This window comes from Anopheles moucheti, chromosome 3, assembly GCF_943734755.1.
Source record: "Anopheles moucheti chromosome 3, idAnoMoucSN_F20_07, whole genome shotgun sequence".
Taxonomy (NCBI): Eukaryota; Metazoa; Arthropoda; class Insecta; order Diptera; family Culicidae; genus Anopheles; species Anopheles moucheti.
This window is the reverse complement of record NC_069141.1, coordinates 91,280,280-91,300,213: the sequence shown is the minus strand read 5'-3', so window position 1 is coordinate 91,300,213 and position 19,934 is coordinate 91,280,280. Positions and strand designations below refer to the sequence as shown.

The window sequence follows — 19,934 nt, the reverse complement described above, 5'->3', positions numbered from 1 at the left end:
ACATGGCATTGGAATATATTCCATTATAATCAGCTGTAATCAATTGCAATCATTTATGGAAATCCATTATCGAAATTCAACATTAATTCATCGTCGGAGCAAACCGACCCGCAATCAAATACGCAATTGAAACATTTCAAGAGCTGTCAAACGTCAGCTCCTTCGTTTCCCAAGCAACATTCGTTTGTTTTGGTTCATCAAAAAAGGGATCTAAAAATATGACTTATATTTTGAAGATAGTACTATATTTCAGTTTAATTTCATTATTATTATGTGTATTATTATTTATTACTAATATTAAAATTAGATGCAGAATAATAAACACTACATTCTGCACTGGATGGTTCATTCTGAATGAACCCTCGGTGGTGCTGGTGGTGCTGGGGTTGTCTGAAACTGAAAGATCAGTGCAGCATCGGTGATCGTCAACAATAGCAGCACAGCAGGAAAACAAAGCACACCTCTTTTCTTTCGCATCGTACTGCTGTTGCGTTTAGCATTTCGATTGTTTTTCCTGTATTTTCCAGTAATTAACTTGTTAGGGCAGTGCGTAATACACCGTGTCGTTGAGTGCGTGCCGCTGGTTTAATTGCACGGAGTGTTGTTGCTATTCTGTGTAGAGATAAAGATTTTACTGCCCCGTATGGTGGATGAGTGGATGACCGTGTAACGCGTGACAACTTTGTCGTTTACATTTTCTCCTTCTGAGCATTCGATCGATAGTGAATATGAATATTCTAGTGCGTAGTGATCTCGGCAAAGTCGTCGTGCAAGCTCGCGATATGTGAACAAAGATTGCTAATTAGCGAGTTCCTGGTTCCAGATTTAATCTCCAGCCAGAACGCTGTCTAATTCTGCTCTCATATACTCCATTGTGTGGTAGGGCCGTGGTCTATTTGGAGGAAATGAAATTTGTGTAGGGAGTGAGCTACGTTTCGCTGAATGATCGTATTTCCGTTGCAATGTGCCTGGAGAAGGCGGTGCGTGCGTTATAAATGTAATGTTATCTAAATGCTATTTGCTACGGCAATCAGCTGTCCAATAGTACGGAAACAGTTGCAGTGGAGTGAAGCAAGATACCAGCCAGCCATCGTTACCGTAGCAGTCAGAGCAGAGCAGTTCTAAGGTGGTGCATGGATTTGGTGTGGTGCGTTTAGCGTACGAGCACAAACATACCTACACCCTCAATACACACAAATACCCCCCCTCACAGCACTACAATGGATGTGGAATCGGACGGATCGGAACGGTGGGAGGATTTTTTCGGTAAGTAAGCTACGTGTGATGTAAAATTTACATGTTCAACTTTCGATGCGTCACCGCACCCGGCCTGACAAACCAGTGCAAATGATGGAAAATTAGGCATTTAGAATCATATGAATCATTCCGCGCTGCCCCCGAGCTTCACGCTAGCCTTGTGAGCTAGAAGCGCGAAGCAAAAACACGCTTAAATGCCGCTCGCTAACCCTCGCCGCGATGCACTAGAAGAGAAGGAGAGCGAAAGATGCACATACAGACTGTGGCGGTGCGCGAATGAGGGAAGCTGGCAGAAGGTAGCGGACGAACGCGAGTTCGATCGATCTCGCGCAGTATCTTTGTGGGGTCCCGTGAGCTGCGGGTTCTCCGACCAACCAAAACGGTGTCGACGAGACTCCGAATGATGAAAAAGCAGAACGATCGTGCGCTCCCTTGCTTGCTGCCGGGACGGTACGGATTCCGTCTTCTGAAAAGAAAAACCTGTTGAACCGTTTCTTCTCGACCTCTTCGTCTGTCACCCACTGCCAATATCGCCCAACCGGTGCAAGAAGTGCCGGTGCTGTGCGGTTTGCTCGTGATCTCAATTTTTACACATAGATCCCAGCACACCCCACACAACCGATCGCGACCATCGGAGGGGCCGCGCCAATTCCGCGGCACCATATTTACCCGATCAGTAGCTACCCCCGCGGGTGACGTTTGTGGTGTCCAGATTTCCTTCCCTGGATGCTCTCCACGTAAACGCCCACAGCCAAAGATAGTCTTGGCTTGTTGGAGTTCAAAAACCGCGGCCTGAACTCTTCCGCGTGCGGTGGGATCTTTGTGCATGTGTGTTTTTTTCTGGAGGTATGCACGCGCACTGGTGTGGTGACTGGTGTGATGGAAGCGCTGAGTGAACAGCAAACAAGGTCAGCCGGTCAGCCGGCTATAAATCGCGTATATGATGTCTGTAATTAGTAAAAATCAAAACCTCTGGCTTGTACTCAGGAATAGCGGTTGTACTGTGCACATTCGCTCGATTGATAATCGACCAGACGGCGAAGATGTCGTCCTTCGTTGGCGAATGATTGATGATCATCCTCAATCTCCAAGGCCATCATTTCGGACACACACTCTCTGTCGCCAGCTTCAGGTTCCAGCCAAAAATGTATTCTTTGGATAATGGTACACGGGTGCATAGTGAGATCACAAAGCATAAGTCATTCTTCTATGCAGAAGAGCCAATTCTCTCAAGTGTTGTGATGAAAAATCTGACGATTTGAAAATAAAACCCACCAATAATTGAATAATTGAAATATCAACCCACCAAGATGCGTCGAATCCATCACACCAAATATTTATATTTTCGTACAATTCCATCATCTCAGTTCGATTCCCAGAAGTCCCCAGACGACCGGATAGTGGAAGGGGAACCGCAGTCGCGCCAATCCACTCGAGAAAAAACCGTTTATCACTGATCGTACAGTAGAAATTGTGTTTGCCTGCGATTTGCTTCAACCATTGGGACGGCGGAAGGAAAAGCTTGAATCATTTTCATACGGTGCGCTTTCAAGAGGATCGCTTATCAGATGATTTGTGATTGGAGGGCGGCTTTCTTCGATTCCAGACAATCATATCCACTCCACCCTTAAAGCCAACACGCCTTGAGGTCGTTGTTGAGTTTCTGGGTGTGCGGGGCTGTCTCGATCGGTACTCGAGTCGGGTTAACGTAACTTAGGTCTTGTTTGCATTTCCGGCTGTTCGATTGAAACCATCCTATCTCATACGACGGTGACCACAAATGCTGATAGTGATTGTATGAATTTCGTCCATAAACAACTCAAAGGCAACGGTTACATAATGATAGTGTTCATCTGTGTGAGATAAGGAACTTTGGATTTGGTTTTTTATATCGGTCGTGATCATGTTGCGAGAACTTCGCAAGGTAATAACAGTATTGTCGTCAATTGGCAACGGTCTGGTTATTGAATAACTTTGTCAATTAGTGTCCAATATACACGACCAGGACAATTTAAGCGGGATAAAAAAACGCAACCCAGCCACATGGCTGTCCAGTCTATGTCTATGAGAGATAGAGAACGAGAGATGGCTGTTGTTCATGTTACAGCTTCGTTTTCTAGTACAATATTTACAATCACATGGCCCAGACACCGGCATAGTGTGATCTGGCCGTCTGTTCTCTACCGTGACGATGCACGCGTACAAGAAGCCATTCAGCCCTGTCCGACCGCGTCTCATCAACTCACGTTGTTTGCACGTTTCTATTTCCGGTGGCTTTGCGTGCGTCCGGAAATGTTGTCGCCCCCATGAGATAGATGCTGTCGAAAAAATAGAAACCCATCAGTCGTGTGATTTCGTAATGTAAACAACGGTTCCACGATCATCTACTACGGGGCGGGGGGGGGGCAGCATTCTGTAGAACTTCTGATACGAGTGTCGCAATATAATATAAGATCCCTTGCCCAAATGTCGTAAAACGATAAAGCGGTGTAGCCGAGAAGAAGGGCATGCATGATAAATGGCCAGTTTTTCACTGCCCTGCTGTGCGTGATGATGGGATGACGAGAAATTATGCTAAATAAATGACACTCTAATTATGCTTGGGCGCGTGAAAATCACTCTCCTACAGGGGCGGGCCGTTTATCAACGCACTTTCATATACACGGTGTAACGAATATTGAGCGATTAAGTGTGGTGAAACCAGTAGCACAGACGACAAATTCTAGACGTACGCGCACACATCGGTCGTCATACACTGGTGCCACTTTGATGAGGGAAGATCAGGAGCCGAAGGAGTGTCGGGCGGTCGATGGTAATGCATGCACAATCATAATCAGATTGTTGCGAGCACGAGCAACACACATACACAAAAAAGGCCCCACGGATCTTCCGGAGAGAAATTATGCAAGCGCGGGGACGACGACTCAGTGGCCAAAGTCCGCGCCAAGTCCACCGGTACGGCTGTTCGACGCCGCCAAGCGTGGGTTGCATTTGCAATAGCGTTGCCTCGTTTCGTGGCCATGCTAGGGATATGCTTTCGGCGAGCTGCGGTCGAAGTGGCGCACGTCCACATGGCCTCCGTGTAGGGTTTCTCCGTATCGCTTTCTTCGCCGCGTGCGGAACTCCCGTCTGTTGTGTTGGGCCGACTGGTGACCGGGGTTTCCATTACCAGCGATCGTGGATCTTGGCGCCAGTTGTTTCAAAGTGATAAATAGCCCGCTTAATTGCAATGTCTCACAATGTTAAGGAGGAGAAGTGTTTATCGACAAGGTATTGACGACGACATGCACTGCGCAATAGAGCCGGTTGTTGGTTTCATTTTGATTGCCGCAATTTAATTTGTTCCCTGCTGCCACCGACTAATTTAGGAAATGTAGGTCTAAGAACATATTTCCATTGATATTTACTGATCATGATCATAACGATTATTTCAAAGATGGCGAGCTATTTTCTTTATGCCAACGTTTAATAGATAGCAGAAATGTACACCTTTGATGGTTGGATCGTCTCAGCTGGAATGCATTCAACTAGAATTCCAATACATGTACCTGTGTCTGCAGCTGTCCGGTGCATACCCATTTGACCAAAGCTTAATGATCATGCACATTGACTGCTCCCTCCCGAGTGACCAAGGCAGTTGGGAAATGATGAACTTGATAACGCAGATTCATTCACCGGACGAACAAAACGAATCGACCCTCATTCGACGTCTGTGAACTACGACGTCAGCTCGAGTTTTATGGTAAATGACTCACGATCCAGGCATGCATGCAAACGAACCCGTGGGGTGGTAAATTCACGCCATCTGATGTTGTATGCATTCCCAGTTCCGTATGCTCCCCGCCTCCATCACCACCCCCTTCATTTACCTCATTCAAAATAGATTAAGATTGATGCAGGCATGCACGAAGCGGCGGCCCCTAGCGGCGACACCATCGGTGCACTACTAGAAGCTAGTGTTTGTTTGAAGCCAGTGTTGCGAAAAAGGGCCTGAGCTCTGTTATGTGGAGGACAAGAGCGTGTTCGATAAGTTTTGTGTCGCGACAAGTCATTGGAGCCGTGACCAACACTGGCAAACTGCTGCTGCAATAACAGTCGGACACAAGCGTCGAACACTGTACAGAAGGGCACTGGAAACATGTGATACATGATGCTGGTTTTGCCCTGGAGAAGGAACAGCAGTAGTAGTGTAGTGAAGAAGGTGACAATATGCACACTGTAGCTAGTATTGGTGCTATGTTGTGATTCTATCGCCAAGGGGGGGGATTCAATGTGTCACCGGTGCGGCGGAAGTTTCCTAGGGCGCAAGTGTGTGTTTGAGCTTTATTAGGGCTCCTATAGCAACTGCTACTACTGTCTGCTTACACAGGCCTGCCGTGTTCTGTTTCAAAAAGGGGAAGAGAAGCTGTTGATCGACGGAACACCGCGATCGACACATACGCGCGAGGGAGTAGACGTGTATGCGGTGTATTGTATTATGTTTGCGTTGCTTCCGCGCATTCGAACCAGCCGGTGCGCAACGTTAAATTGTATAAACGTCACCCCTAACTATTGCGCTCGTTTGCTACCCTTATAGCGCGTAGCGGAAGCAGAGATACAACAGCTAGAGTGCGGGACGCCGTAGCTGGGCGAGGTGTGTGCAATTTCAATGACTGCCGCTTTCAGCGACTGCACCAAGCGGTGGAGGAGTGAGAGAGAAAGTAATGTCAGCATGAGAATGTGGTAAGGGATGCGGATTTAACCTCCAACGCGATCGCATCTCCTTTCTGCTGCAAGTACCTGTACTGTGTTGGAGCAGCGCAACTGGGAAATTTGCATGGTAGAATGGAGGGACATGAAACATCTCTCATAAGAACATGGGCGGCAAAGTTAAAACGCGCAAACTAAGACTCCGCGGCTACTGATCTGTATCAACAACATCATCGGTATGTGGGGTGATTCTCGAATTTCCCTAACACATGAATTTTTCAAAGCGTGCTCGCTAGATTCAGCGATGAATGATGAGCAATAAAGAACCACGAAAATGTCAATTGTCTGGACCATGTAAATTAGATGAAGAGGGAACAACCATTCATACTTTTTCGTCCACCCTCCAATTTGTATGAGGTCTTGCGGCATTGCAGAAGGAAATGTTTGGAGTGCAGTGATTTCATGAACGAATGAAAACATACTAGAGATTGAAGAGCGAAAATGTAGCTTCCCTGCACAATCTGTTCAATCGAAAGTCACTCCCTAATTCCGGTTCCGCGTCGCTGACTACCGAGTAATCCATCAACCCTGCAGTGATCCTGCAGTATAGCAATATAGCAATGTGTAATTTTGTTGGAACAAAATGTGATATTGCCATGGCAGGAAGGCTGGTAGATGAATTTACGACTGACAGTAAGGTTCCGTAAGATTGCTACACACATTTACTGACAATGTCCCATCTAGCGGGTAGTTCTCCTGGCTTTAAATGCCACTATCATCACAGGGTTAAAAGCATACATTCGTCATCCAACGTTTAGCTGCTGGCTGAGGGTCTGGTTGATGACGATTACGAATGTAGCTGCACCGTCGTTTTTTTTCATGCTAAAGAATGCACAGATTGTTGTCTTAAGAAGCGTGATTTATCGTTTTTCGAAAGCTCGATCCTCTTCTCCTGCACCACCAGTGCACCACTGTTGTGAGTTGAGCAGGCGAACGTTGCACAGACTGAAGAATGCAATTCATAGTGTCGACCTATTTATGCATCAGGCATATTACTGACGAGAATGATTTCCCTTTTAGCATTTCACTCGCGCAATGGTGCCATTGTGTCCTGTTTTTGCAGGGCAACACTCGCAAATCTTCTGCTGTAACAGAATATTCTGCCACAAAGGGAAATGAAAAGGCGAAAAGGTGTGCGAGCTAACATTCCACTGAAACCCTTTTTTGCGCTCCTGTGTTCTTGGTGCGTCGGACATATCAGCATGTTTTAATAATTAAAGCGCACGAAGCTTGGCCCACCGCATTACAGCGCTCAGCAGTGTGCTTCTTGTGTGATGTTTTCAAAGTAATTCTCTACGGGATATTAGATCGGGGGTTTGTGTTTGTGTTGGCCGCGTGTTGTCGCGACGAACCCGAACACTAGCCGATGTGATGATAAGAATATAAATCATCAGCGCCATATGAGACGGTAATGTTTGCGGGCGTCAACGATATGAGTAAGAGGGCCGCGGCCGACACAACAGTAGTCGACGTTTAGTGGCTCTGTCGGTACTAAGATACGAACACACACGTACGGGCCGCAGTATCGCACCGGAACCAGAGCGCTAAAGCCGTCAGTTGACGGTGGTCGATGCGAGTGGCATCGCGTGACAACAGATAGCCTAGGTAAGTTTCAGTTCCAGTGTGCCATTCGGAGATACTTCCAGCTAACGAACGAAAGGCAGGCTGCACAGAGCTGCTAACTAACAGAAAAGGGTGTGAAATGTGGTTCGCTGTGCGTGTTTCACCATATCTGCCATCCATCCATCGAACGCTCTTGTTTATTGCGCATGCATGCAGAGTCGCGTACTATTCTCAAAACAGCTTTGGTGTAGCTTAAGTGTAAATATTGATAACAATTTGAAGGTATCTAAAAAGCATTGGACATTGTGAAAACACCACCATCGCATTTCCAAAAGGTACCAAAATCAATCAAGGCTGCATTAGCTTCGTACATATCTTATCGCTATCGGTAAACGCAACAGTTCCCATAGATGTGCATGTTTTCGTACAATTGCTAACGTGTTGAACGTGTTGTTGTCTCCGTGTGCACAGTAGAAGGCCACAAACCCTCTGTGACTCTCGGAAGTGGCGCTACAGACGTTTCGTAAAATATATGGGTGCAATTCTTCCACTTTAAACGAGCGAACCATTTTATATCAGGTGTCCGGAAAAGGTGTCTGTCTTTGCAGCAGATAATTAAATTAGCTCGCAAGTCGAAAGTGTTGCGCCCGACCACGGCCACCTATTGTGCTTTACCGTTTTGTGAATTGTATATTCGTACCGCGTGTGTCACTAACTGTTGGTAAGGAAAAGGGAGATGTAACACTTTGTTGGCCCATTTGTTGAACGTCATCCGCTGTAAATCTGCGCCTACACCTGCTACTGTCTGTATGCATTGCCCATCGTCTCAAGAAAACGCGGATGTACGGTTCCAGGGAATTATGTAAAAACCTCAACCCCCAACACGGAAAAACGGAAGAGAGTGCTCCAAGTGCTTCGAATGTTGATTTAATGAACCCGTTTTGCCCACACCAGCATATAGTGTGGTCCCGACTACATTTGGAAGACGACTTTCCATTGTCCGGCATGAAACTGGAAGTAGTTTCGGACAGTTTCGACAGCTGACTAATGAAGGAGCGGCTTGTCAGCGACATATTCGACACCGGGTCCAGATGTTCCTGCGTCCTGTCTTTCGCGCGTCCACAAACCTCATCAACAACATCATTTTAATCAATTCCAACTCAGGCCTGATTCTGGAGGTGTTGTTTTGCCGATGCAAAGTTTGACATGCTCAACATGACACGAAACACGGTGAATTAGTTCATCGCTGCGGCACATATCAATCAGTGAGCGGCTTAAAGAGATCACTGCACAATCTTTTTTTTCTTGAAGAAAGGGAGACACCATAAAAAAAACAAACACACGACGACGACGCAGCACGATCGAAAGGAGACTGCTGCGCTGATTTTTGGTTCTTTTTTTTACTATTTTCACCGAAAGCAAGGATACACTACTCCGTAGCGATAAAAGCAACCTTACCTGCCTTATATGGTATTTCACCAATTTATCATGCTCTCCGATGGTTTTGTTGGTGGAAGCTTTTGGGGCGCTACGTTTATTATTTGACCTTCGGGGTCCGTTTTGCCATTGAATGGAGCCATCATCGTTGACGGAGATGGTAGAAGCCGCACATAATGACCCAAGCCAGCCAGCCAGCCAGCCAGCTAGCCAGCACAGCGCGTCCTTACTCAATGGCTTGGTGGTAGCTTAATCGAACGATTTCGCATTGTGTAATATCGTGACCATAGCCTGATTATCTCCAATAACACTTTCCTTATGGAGTGCTTTTGATGGCTCTCGAAAACAAGTGCAGTTTCTTTTCGTTTGTAAAGGGCAAAGTGGGATACTGGGACAAATGGGACCGGTTTAACGATATAAATTTTTAACAATTAAAACAAGAACTGCACAAAAAACTGCATTTTATGTGTCCTTGCGTATTGGAAATAATACACCAACCACTATCAGCCTGAAGTGATCAAGCAATAATATTTAAAGAGCACAACGGTTACCCTATTTGGAAGAGAAGCGAAAAAAACTCAACATCTTGACGAAGAACTGGAGCCAACATAACTCTATTGATAAAAATTGACCACGTGAGCAGTCAGGGATATGTTAAGACAACATACAATACCCGGCGATGCTTTTGAGCGCAGAGTTTAAAGAAAGCCATTGAGCCATGAGTCACAGATGGTTTAGAAAGAGATCTTTAAGGTTTTCCTCACTTCATCTGTCGTGTTGATTGCGTGTGATGATCATGTTGGGGCGGTTAATGACTACGAACAGCCACATGGCACTGTGGTATGTGCACCCCATTGAAAGTCCTCCAACATGCTGCGCTACTCGTCTGTGGCTTGCCTTTTCACGAGACAAATGAGCATGGTTTGTAACTGGATTGATCTTTGGTAGCGAAAAGCAATGATGAGTGTTTTACGATTACGTACGAAGCACTCATTTCGTGCCTTTCTGTGTGTTAACTTTTTACGATAAAATAAATTTAGTTCGTTCAGACTTTTGCTCCTTTGGTTTTGAGTACTTTGATCGACCAGATTCTTCTTTATATCCCCGGGAGCCATCTGAATCATGCCTGAGAATCGTCTTCTTTCTTGGACATCTCATAATAAATTGCGCTGCTGCAGTTTGGGTACCTGTGGTGAAAAAGGTGACCCCAAATTATATAGCGAACCATTAAAAAGGTACTACATAAATGCATTCGTTAACTCCCCAAATACGTGCAGGGAATGAATTCACCGAAAATGGAGTTTTTTTGGTGGAATTTTAAGTGTGACGCTCGCATAAAGAGGCTATAAAGAATCGTATGTGTCGCGTCGAAAGTGATAGCAATACTATTAATCATAAACTTACAGCAAACTGAAAATATAGTTGACTTAGGTGACTAATAACTACATACCAGAGTTCTTCAAGCTTGGAACTTCCGTTGCACTTCGCCCACTGCCTTGTGATTAATGTTACTGTTTTTCTTATGAGATGGAAAACGTTCTGCACAATTAAATTCTTGTTCGCTTAGCTGTTATGACTCTCCTTCTCTTTGATGAACCCTTGATTTAGCTATTGAACACACTAGCTCACCAACAAGTAATCGAATTAGGACTGTAAAAACAAAAATCTTCAAAGAGATCTGACATCCCAATGCGTGTCCAAACCGATCGGATCGGGTGTTCTCTTTCTGGGACTTCCGAGAGAGATATACATTAGATATGTTGTCGTGTTTTATTCTTAACCACTGCACCCCGATAATGCCCAGCACGTGCCTGTGATGATGGTTAAGTGAAGTGCGTGTGTGTCTGCGTTTCTTTTAAATGGCAACATAATGCACACCCCCGATCATGATTCTTATGCGTTTCCTTACAATGATGATGCGCCGGCACATCGCACCGTTCCATCTGAGCTATTCTAACATCTATAACCTCCATCCCTATCCTCTCGAAACCCTGGATACTCCGTAGCATTATTGGGCGCGACTGGTTCGGATCAGCTATTTTAAGCTTTTACGCTCTCACGTCACGACAATCGTATGCTGAACTTATACGTGGTATATGTATTTATGGTAAACGACAGTCGTTCAGCCGGGGGACCGATATCGAGGTTCGGGCTAAAAACACATTATGCAAGTGTTGAAAGAAATAGCCCCCAGCTGACAGTTGGACCACCATCAAAGGGATTCCATTCTTCATTATCTACTGTGTGCAACTACTTTACAGTAACTAATGAAATGAACGTTTCCGTGCATATTACTCGTGGAGTAGGTTTTTGTTTTTAACGGCACCCCCTTTTTTAATTTGTCGGGGAATGAATCCAGCTGAGAATGGGAGTGATTTTTTTTTTTTTGCTGCTTCCCACTTCATTTAGCATTTTGATAATCCTCATTTAATCTTTTGACGGCGGGTTAATGTTTTTTGGTGGGTTATGCACCATTCCGTCCAGCGCCACCTCCGCAAAGCTGCGTTATCCGCCACCAGAGTGTGGGTTATGGGCGTGTGCAACAAGCTGCATGAGTGTAAGCGACATTGACATACACTCAGAGCGCGTTATTTACATACAGTTCACGCAACCGGGAACTCCAAATGCATCGTGCAGCTGCCGTGGTGTAACGGTGACACGCGGACGGTCGTTGTCACCGTGATGGTTGAAACTTTTTGGTGCTGCATTTCACGTGGGAAGAAAGTGAATTAAAGAGTTAAAAAAAGGCTCCTACAGGGAGAGACAAAAAAAGGGAACGCTGTTATTTTTTTTTGGTAATATAAATTTCCATTTGATGAATCGAAAGAGACAAATACCTACCCACTGGCCACGAGTACTACGAGTCCCTTCCCTTTTTCTTATTCGTAACTCGACATAAGAGTTCACATATTGCCGACCATGATCCACCACAGACTAACCGAGGACGACTCGCACGTTAGTGAACGGCGATGAGAGAAAAGCTTGATCCATGATGGCACCACACACCACTTTTCTTTATATGTCCACCGGACGAGCGGAGAATGAAGGTGTAAGAAAATGGTGTATAATGAATGTGACGTGTCTACAAAAATAAATATCAATAAAGTGCCGAAAACGCATGTTTCTGACCGTTCGTTTCGTCCGCTTCGTTCTTCATGCTCTTCGAAGTATCTGGACACTTGGCGTAAAGCAAAGTGGCAGCGAGAGAAATAGTGCAAACGATGAAAGAAGCTACAAATTATTCATCGGTACGCACATCTTTTAGACACACAACACCACGTCGGCCTACTCTAACCACCCACTCACATACAACAACTGATGACATTCGAACCGTTTTCTGATAAGATGTATAGAGCGTCTACGTTTAAATGTTGAACAAAATACACAAATTTATCAGAAGATAAATATCTTCTCCTTCGGTAGATGTATATAGTGGTTCACCAAAGAGGTCAGGCAGTACATTCGATACCATATGATTAACTCGCTGACTTGTATAAACTGTAACAGTTTGTTTGTTTGCTTTACAGGAAGCAGCACTGACATCGGCCCATCGGTACTGGGCTACTTGGATACTCTAGCCAATAACTTCAGCGAAGAAGCTAAACAACTAGTCGAATCGTCCAACAACAAACCCCAACCACCACCACCCGAAGTGTTTCCACTGAAAAGCGTTGCTCATGTGATCGGGCACGAAACGTCCGCTGCCATATACAACAACGCAGAGCAAACGCGACCGACTGACTGTAACGCAGCTAGCAGAGAACTATCCCAACGTATTAACGTATTCAGGTCAGCTGCAGCTTCCTCCAGCTCCGATTTAGGCACTGGACGCGTGAAAAAATTTTCCGAGAAGTTCTTCAATCTGGTGTCACCAAATGTGCAACGGATGGTGTCCAACACAGCGGATGCGAACAGTTTCATCGGAACTGGTGGTAGCAGCGACGAACAATCGGCACCATCTGCCCCGTTCGTTCGCAACCATGTCCAGTCTGCTTCATTTAACGCCCCTAGTCGAAAGCCTGCGAGACTCCCGTCGGCCACTGTACCATTGCAAATAACTCATCATAAGCAGCAGCTACCGTTATCGAAAAGTTTCGCCAAACTTAGACACGTGGAAGGTGAACTGATCTGTATCGAGAATAAAAATTCTTCTGCCGCCCGGCAATCGCACCAACGGACGACGACTGTCCTGCGGGAACGAACAGGCGTAGGAGATATTACAACAACTGAAATGGAAGTGCTGGAGAGTGGAACCGCAGTAGACGATAATGGAAACATTGCTACCGAAAAACGCCGTACGACAGTGGACGAACTTCAGAACGTATCTGCATTGCAGCTAAAAATTCAGTCACTTACGGTAGACTTAGAAAAGGGCGTATCTCCCAAAAGATCGACGGACAGTGAAGAACTGTGCAGTCCTGTTGTAACCCCTGTTACTGATCCGATTGAAGGTAGTGGTGTTGTCTTACGAAATGAAACAAACGGCAGCATTAAAATGGAAGATGCTTTCGTAGAAAATTGTGTCGACACGACGGAGCATCGTAACACCGTAGTGGAAGCGTTCAATTACTATCCCAACATTGGTCGAGACGTTCCGGCAACCGTCGGTCCCGACGATCGATTGACGACGTTGGCTGATGCACGGGCCAAATTGCTCGATAGCAACAAAAACTGTAAAGTGTCTGTTCCTAACTCACCCAAATTGACCACACGTGTCAACATTGAGCACTGCACATCTACGTCGACGCCAAGCTTGGATACTACCACCAGTGGATCACCGTACTCTAGTAAAGCATCGCTGTTAATTCCACCGAATACACCAGTGCTAAGTTCGAGACCCCTATCGGCATCATCCATCTGCTCTTACTCGTCCAGTACCAGCAGTTCCGGTTCGGAGCATCATCTGCCCGGTGGAAAAGGTAGTGCGCCAGGTTCGTATCAGGCCAGCGTGGAAAGTTTGGCCGATCACAGTGAACCAGAGCAAAATGGCAACGTCCTGCGTCACTGTGAAGGGACAGGTGAACTAGGACCGGTCATTACCTTTGTTGCCGGTATGACGATGTGCGAACGTGCTGTTCGGGAGATAATTGATTCGGAAAGCAGCTACGTGAAGGACCTTGGTCAGGTCATAAGAGGGTAAGTTGTGAGACTACAAACTCGTCACTCAGTTAATCCAAATTTTATCTTCACTCATACACAGCTATCTGGAGGATTGGAAAGAACGAGCCTGCCTGAAGCACGATCAGCTGAAGGTACTGTTTAGCAACATTCAGGAAATTTACGATTTCAACTTTAAGCTACTTAACCGACTCCGTGAAGCGAAGGGTGATCCGGTTACGATATCCGACTGCTTCATCGATCTCCATGCGGAATTTAGCTGCTACACTACGTACTGGTATGTTTACAATGATGTTTGACGAGTTGCAGTTGATTCGTCACTTACTAATGTTGGGTTTTTTTATGTAGCACTAGCTATCCGGAAGCCATTTCACTACTAACGACACTGCTTCAAGCGACGCATACGAATGCGCTGCTTGTGTCAACTCAGAAGATGTTGAAGCATACTCTCCCGTTGGGCTCCTATTTACTGAAACCAGTGCAACGGATTCTAAAGTATCATCTACTGCTCGATGTAAGTATGCTATCTATAATAGAAGGCTGGTATGTGAGAGCATCGGATCAGACACCACTTTGAAGGAAGTTTGTATTGATTGGAGCAAACAGGATTGCAAATGCGCGATATGCGCGATTACTCAAGATCATTAATCTTTCGCTTTAAAGCCTGTGCAAACAATGATTACTTCTACTACTGCTACTACTACTGCCATCAGCCCAAAGAAGAATGAATATAAGAGTCATTTGTCATTTGACTCATTTCGCCACTTTATAACCACCTTCTTTCTCCCTACCCAGAATCTGCGCAAACATTATAACGATCAACAAGTGGCGTTGGCCCACGAGCTGATGAAGAAAGTCGCGCACAACATCGATCAGGTAAAGACAAAGCTGGACCAGGCACGGTTGGTAAAGGAATTGGCGGGTATTCTAGACGGATGGCTCGGGCCCGATCTGTCCGTGTTGGGTGATCTGTTACACGAAGGTCGTTTGATGGAGCACTCTAAACCTCGCATCGTGCTGCTGTTCCAAACCATGCTCATTATAGCAAAGCCAAAGGAGGACAAAAGACTTCAATTTCGCGCCTACATACCGGTACGTGGATGCGCGCCATTTTAATCCCCATCGAAAGATCACTTTCTTACGATTTAGTTTCTCGTTGGGTTTTCAGTGCAAAAATTTAATGCTGGTGGAGCATCTACCGGGTGAGCCGATCTGCTTCCGTGTGATCCCGTACGACGACCCGAAGGGTGCACTGCAGCTGACAGCACGAAATCGTGAAGAAAAGCGCCTATGGACGCAACAGATTAAGCAAGCGATGCTACAACACTACACCGACATACCGACAAGGGCCAAAGAGTTGGTCTTACAGCTGGGAGATGAAGATGGTGCGTTAAAGCAAATGCTTCAGATAGTGATCTTTAACAACACACATTAATCGTTCGTTCTTCTTTTTCGGTTGGTTGATCTGCAGAACGTTTTACAGATAAGCAGTACTGGAAACGGCCAGCAAATAACTCCCCGATACCGGAGTACTTGGAACGTCGTCAGCAGTTTCGTCGCAGTGAGATGCGAATGAAATCAAAGAAAAATCTATTGAAAAAAGATGCTCCAACAGCAACCTCCGTCAACGTATTATCGACTCCATCGTTCCGGTCGTATTCTAACGATTTGGAGAGCCCAGTTGTAGCGATCGACAAACAGCAGCACCATGAGTCATCTACAGAGGACTGCAAATGTGATGCAGTGAAGCAACAAATGAAGGAGGAAATAAAAGCACGTCCAGCAGCAGCAACAGCATCCTCGACGAAGTCTTCTCCACCGCCAAAACCTTCCCGAAGCCGATCCGAAACACGGTGTGGACCGGCAGATGATGAGGAGGAACGATTGTTGAAATCGTTGTATGAGCGCAGAAAGCTGTCCGTACCGACAAGACGCGGTACGAAGGTTAAGGAGAGCTTTGCCAGTATTCGCTCGTACAATAGCACCATGATACCGAAGCGGATCAGCGAAATGCGCAAACGTCGACCGAAGACTGTAACAAGTAGTTCGACGTTTTATACAGACCTGGAGGTCAGTAGTGAGGCGGGTATGACGGACCCGGAAGCTCCTGTTGAACCTCCGCTTGTAGAACCTACGGGTAGCAGATCGAATGATGATGAACCTGCCTTGCCTGTACCAAAGGCAAGCGACACAGCGATACATGTCGTCGAAGATCGTCATCTTCGACCCACTGCGCCGCTAAACACTAGATCGTGCTCGATCGATGGCAGTGAATGTTGTAATGAGCAGAAAAAAGATTCAGAAATCATATCCCAGCTCATTTTGGATGTGGAGCAGTTCAACAAAGTCCTGAACAAACCGGTGATGAAAAAGAAATCGTTCGATGCATCTAGTTGTACCCGTCCGATTGGCATGCTGAATCCCGATCGCAAACCTGAACCCCCAAGTACGGAACCACCGTGTGATGAGGAGCTGGACGGAGAGATTACTGTCACCCGAGAGAATAACTCACCCCTAAATCCTAAGAAAGTGTCACGAAATCTTGGGCTTGCTGGTTTGGACGAATCGGAACCTATCTACGAATCTTTGCTCCGTAACGTTCACGTGCCGTACAAGTATGCTCCGCCATGTTTGTCAAGACATTCATTGCCATGTGGTGAAGGGTCGAGTAGCATAGTTTGCAATGGGGCAGCTGCTGGACAAAAAATAACCGACAACCAGTTGCCTAGAAGAACTCGTCCCGAATCGGACTATGTTACGTTGGCGTATTCGGAACTTGGTCTTCTGAATGGGATTGTTAACGCGGACGCAGTTAGTTTGCATGCTACGAAAGCTACCGGCCAACACAAAACACCTCAGCTGCTCCGTAACAGTGATACCAACATAAGCTACCATCGGGAATCGAGCGGTCTAGGCAAAGAATCAGACGAAGAGGAAAAAACGTCGCAATCTTACTGTTCTCCAATATCACCCTCCGGATCACCCAATGGATCGCCAGAAGAGTCTTGCTCGCTGAAGCAGGCATTTCTCGAGCGCCAAGGTAGTCTCAGCATGAAGACAACGGCTCACAAAAGCTTCCTGCAACGGTTCATCTCTCTGCATGCTCCAACCTCTACGTCCATGGCGTCGGCGAACACGTTGGGCAGTGAAGGTAATCTGCTGCATTCGCTGCAGCGCAAACTTTCCGAACCAAATGGCGATGGTGGAGGTTCGTTCGGTCACATCTATAAACAGGGCAGTATTGATTTGGGATCACGCATTGCGCATTTGGACTACGCCGATCCGAAGACGCTATTCTTTCAGCCTTTATCCGCTTCCACAACGTCGAGCACTGCTCTCTCCATTGGAGCAAGTGGAACGAACCAGAACGTGCTTATTAACCGGGCATCGATGCAATCGGTGAATAACGATCAGCAACGGGATTCGGTGCTGGCATCGAGCTCCTCCAGTGACAGTGTCTGCGAGGACACCAGGAACGTAGGATTGTTGCACACGCAAGAATCCACCTGCAGCAACGTGTATGATGATGATGAACAGTGCTGCTTCTACGAGCGTACGGTAGAGGAGTGTCTCGAGCATGATTTCCGCGATTCGGCCGTTTATAGTGGCGATGACAATGATCGCCAACGAGCAAATGTCGGCACGTCATCCTCCGACAAGCATCATCTGTACGAAGCCCTCTCTCAGGTTGCTTCTCCTCGTGCGAAACAACGTGCCTCTGCGGGAGAAGGTTCTCTACGGAATTCCGGTCCTCCACCCCCAATCCCGGTCAAACCGGCACATCTCGGTCAATGTAAACGACAACCGGTGGCTATCGTTTCGACACCGGTTTCATCAAAACCGGCAACCAACTCCACCAACAGTCGAGGCTGGGTCTTGCAACAGGTGCGGCGATTTCAGTAACGGCCACGTCAAGCATCAGAATTCGATTTCATAAGCTGAGAGTAGCATTATTACATGTTTTAGTGTAAAAAGCAAGTGTCTCTGCGAGCACCATATATTTTTGATAATAGTGAGAAAGAGAATGTGTTGCTAGAGCAACGGTTTGCAGCAACATGGTATATTCAATCGAAGCAGGCAACTTCTGCATTCACCTTTCTAGAACCGCTCTTTCTCATAAGTTGCCAAAGAAATGTAATTTCGATCAATTTAATTGATGTAAACTAATGGCCGTGGGCCTTAGCCGCCGGACTGGTGTGATTTGGGGTCGTCTAAGTGCGCGCTTCCACAAGTGCAATACAGATTAGTATCAACGCTGCTACTAGAATTCTTAGTGCGTAAAGCGTCGGTTCGGAGCAGCACTAAATACTTTTTCATAGGAATTAACTAACTGTATGTTTCAGCATTGTATTTATCTGTAGTTGTAGTGCAGTTTCATGGATTTTTTATCAATCAATAGATAGATTTTAGTGGCACAGACATGTTCAGGCACAATTTCTTTGCGCTTGCACTCAATGTGTAAAACAGAAAATATACATTGTGCGCCAAAAACACGGATGCGAGCGAATTTTATATGCGATATTTTAACTGTAATTTATTATGTTCAAACATCATCACCCTGTATGGTAGGAGAATGTGAAATAGAGAATGAATTAAATCAATAAATAAAATAAATTGAATGGAGTTTTACGAATGCGTTTATTTTATTCGTAACAAAATCAATACAGCAATGGAGCAATTACAGAAATTTCGATTTACCAGGTCATCTGGAGTACCGACACGTGTGCACGATAAACGGAATAAATTGTGCACGTGGAATTGTGGAATAAATTTGCCCATCTCTATTGCATCACATACTATCAAACCCGTGAGAGCGATCGCTAGTGTAAACTAGGCGTGGCATATATTTGCCCATCCGTATTGCATTGCATACCATCAAACCCGCGAGAGCGATCGCTAGGGTAAGGAAGGTGGATGAAACGGCATCCTCGCCAAAACTTTTCATCCGCTGCTACGAAATTCCATACAAAACCGGCCGTTTTCAGATTTGCGACACCAAGAGAGCATCCAAAACAAGAGGTAACATCTATGTCCCTGCAGCGTGCATATAGCTGAGCCGCTCTCGCGTGTTATCATTGCGCGTGAGAGAGGAGTTTCCCCTACGTTGGATATTTTTGCAGGGTTTTTGGGGTCTTTTTTGACATGTTCCGCGTGATGTTTTTTGGCTCGTTTGGTATCTCGTATGAATGACTCGTTCAGCAAGTTATCTTTGGCAGCAACAACATTTGACGGTCACTCGATAGCTCTACCGAACTTTTCAAGCATAGCATAGCACAGTTTAGCTTTTCCCGACCAAAACAACACCGAGTACGGCTTGTGAATACAGACGACGCCAACCCTGCATCGCTTTAAGGGGAAAATCTCCTCTCTCATTTGCGCAGTAGTGAGCTCGGCTTTAGCATCTTCAGCCGATCTCGCTCACACCATTCGAGCGATTCGATCGCCATGTTGTGGCTATATGTAGCGTGTATGAGATCTGTATCCACATTCTACTCAGGTGAGTGGAACTGTATGGTCTTTGGTACGATCGTCTTGTGTGGTTTTATGTTGCGTGTGTGGGCAACACCCACATTTTGCTCACGCGAGTAGTGCTGTTTGCTGTACGGTACGATCTCCCTGTGTGGCTATGTGTAGTGTGTGTATGGACAACTGAGATAAACGGTTGCGGGTTTGTTTTGGTTCTTGTTTGAGCAAGAATTGTTACGATATAATTATCACAAAGTTCGTGAAAAATAACGTTTTTTTTTCATATAACATAAGAAGAAGCGCTGACATAAGAGGAAACAAAAAAAACCACTCCCGAGCAAATA

General features: G+C 45.9%; 1 protein-coding gene across 1 annotated transcript; it reads left to right on the top strand.

Moving 5' to 3' along the window:
- Positions 1-992: 992 nt before the first annotated feature.
- Positions 993-18,896, top strand: LOC128300528 (uncharacterized). Its single transcript, XM_053036620.1, has 7 exons — positions 993-1,266; positions 12,534-14,142; positions 14,207-14,401; positions 14,473-14,638; positions 14,920-15,216; positions 15,293-15,509; positions 15,596-18,896. The coding sequence occupies exons 1-7, from the start codon at positions 1,221-1,223 to the stop codon at positions 18,025-18,027; spliced, it is 4,962 nt and encodes a 1,653-aa protein (XP_052892580.1). The 5' UTR covers positions 993-1,220; the 3' UTR covers positions 18,028-18,896.
- The last annotated feature ends 1,038 nt before the right edge of the window (positions 18,897-19,934 follow it).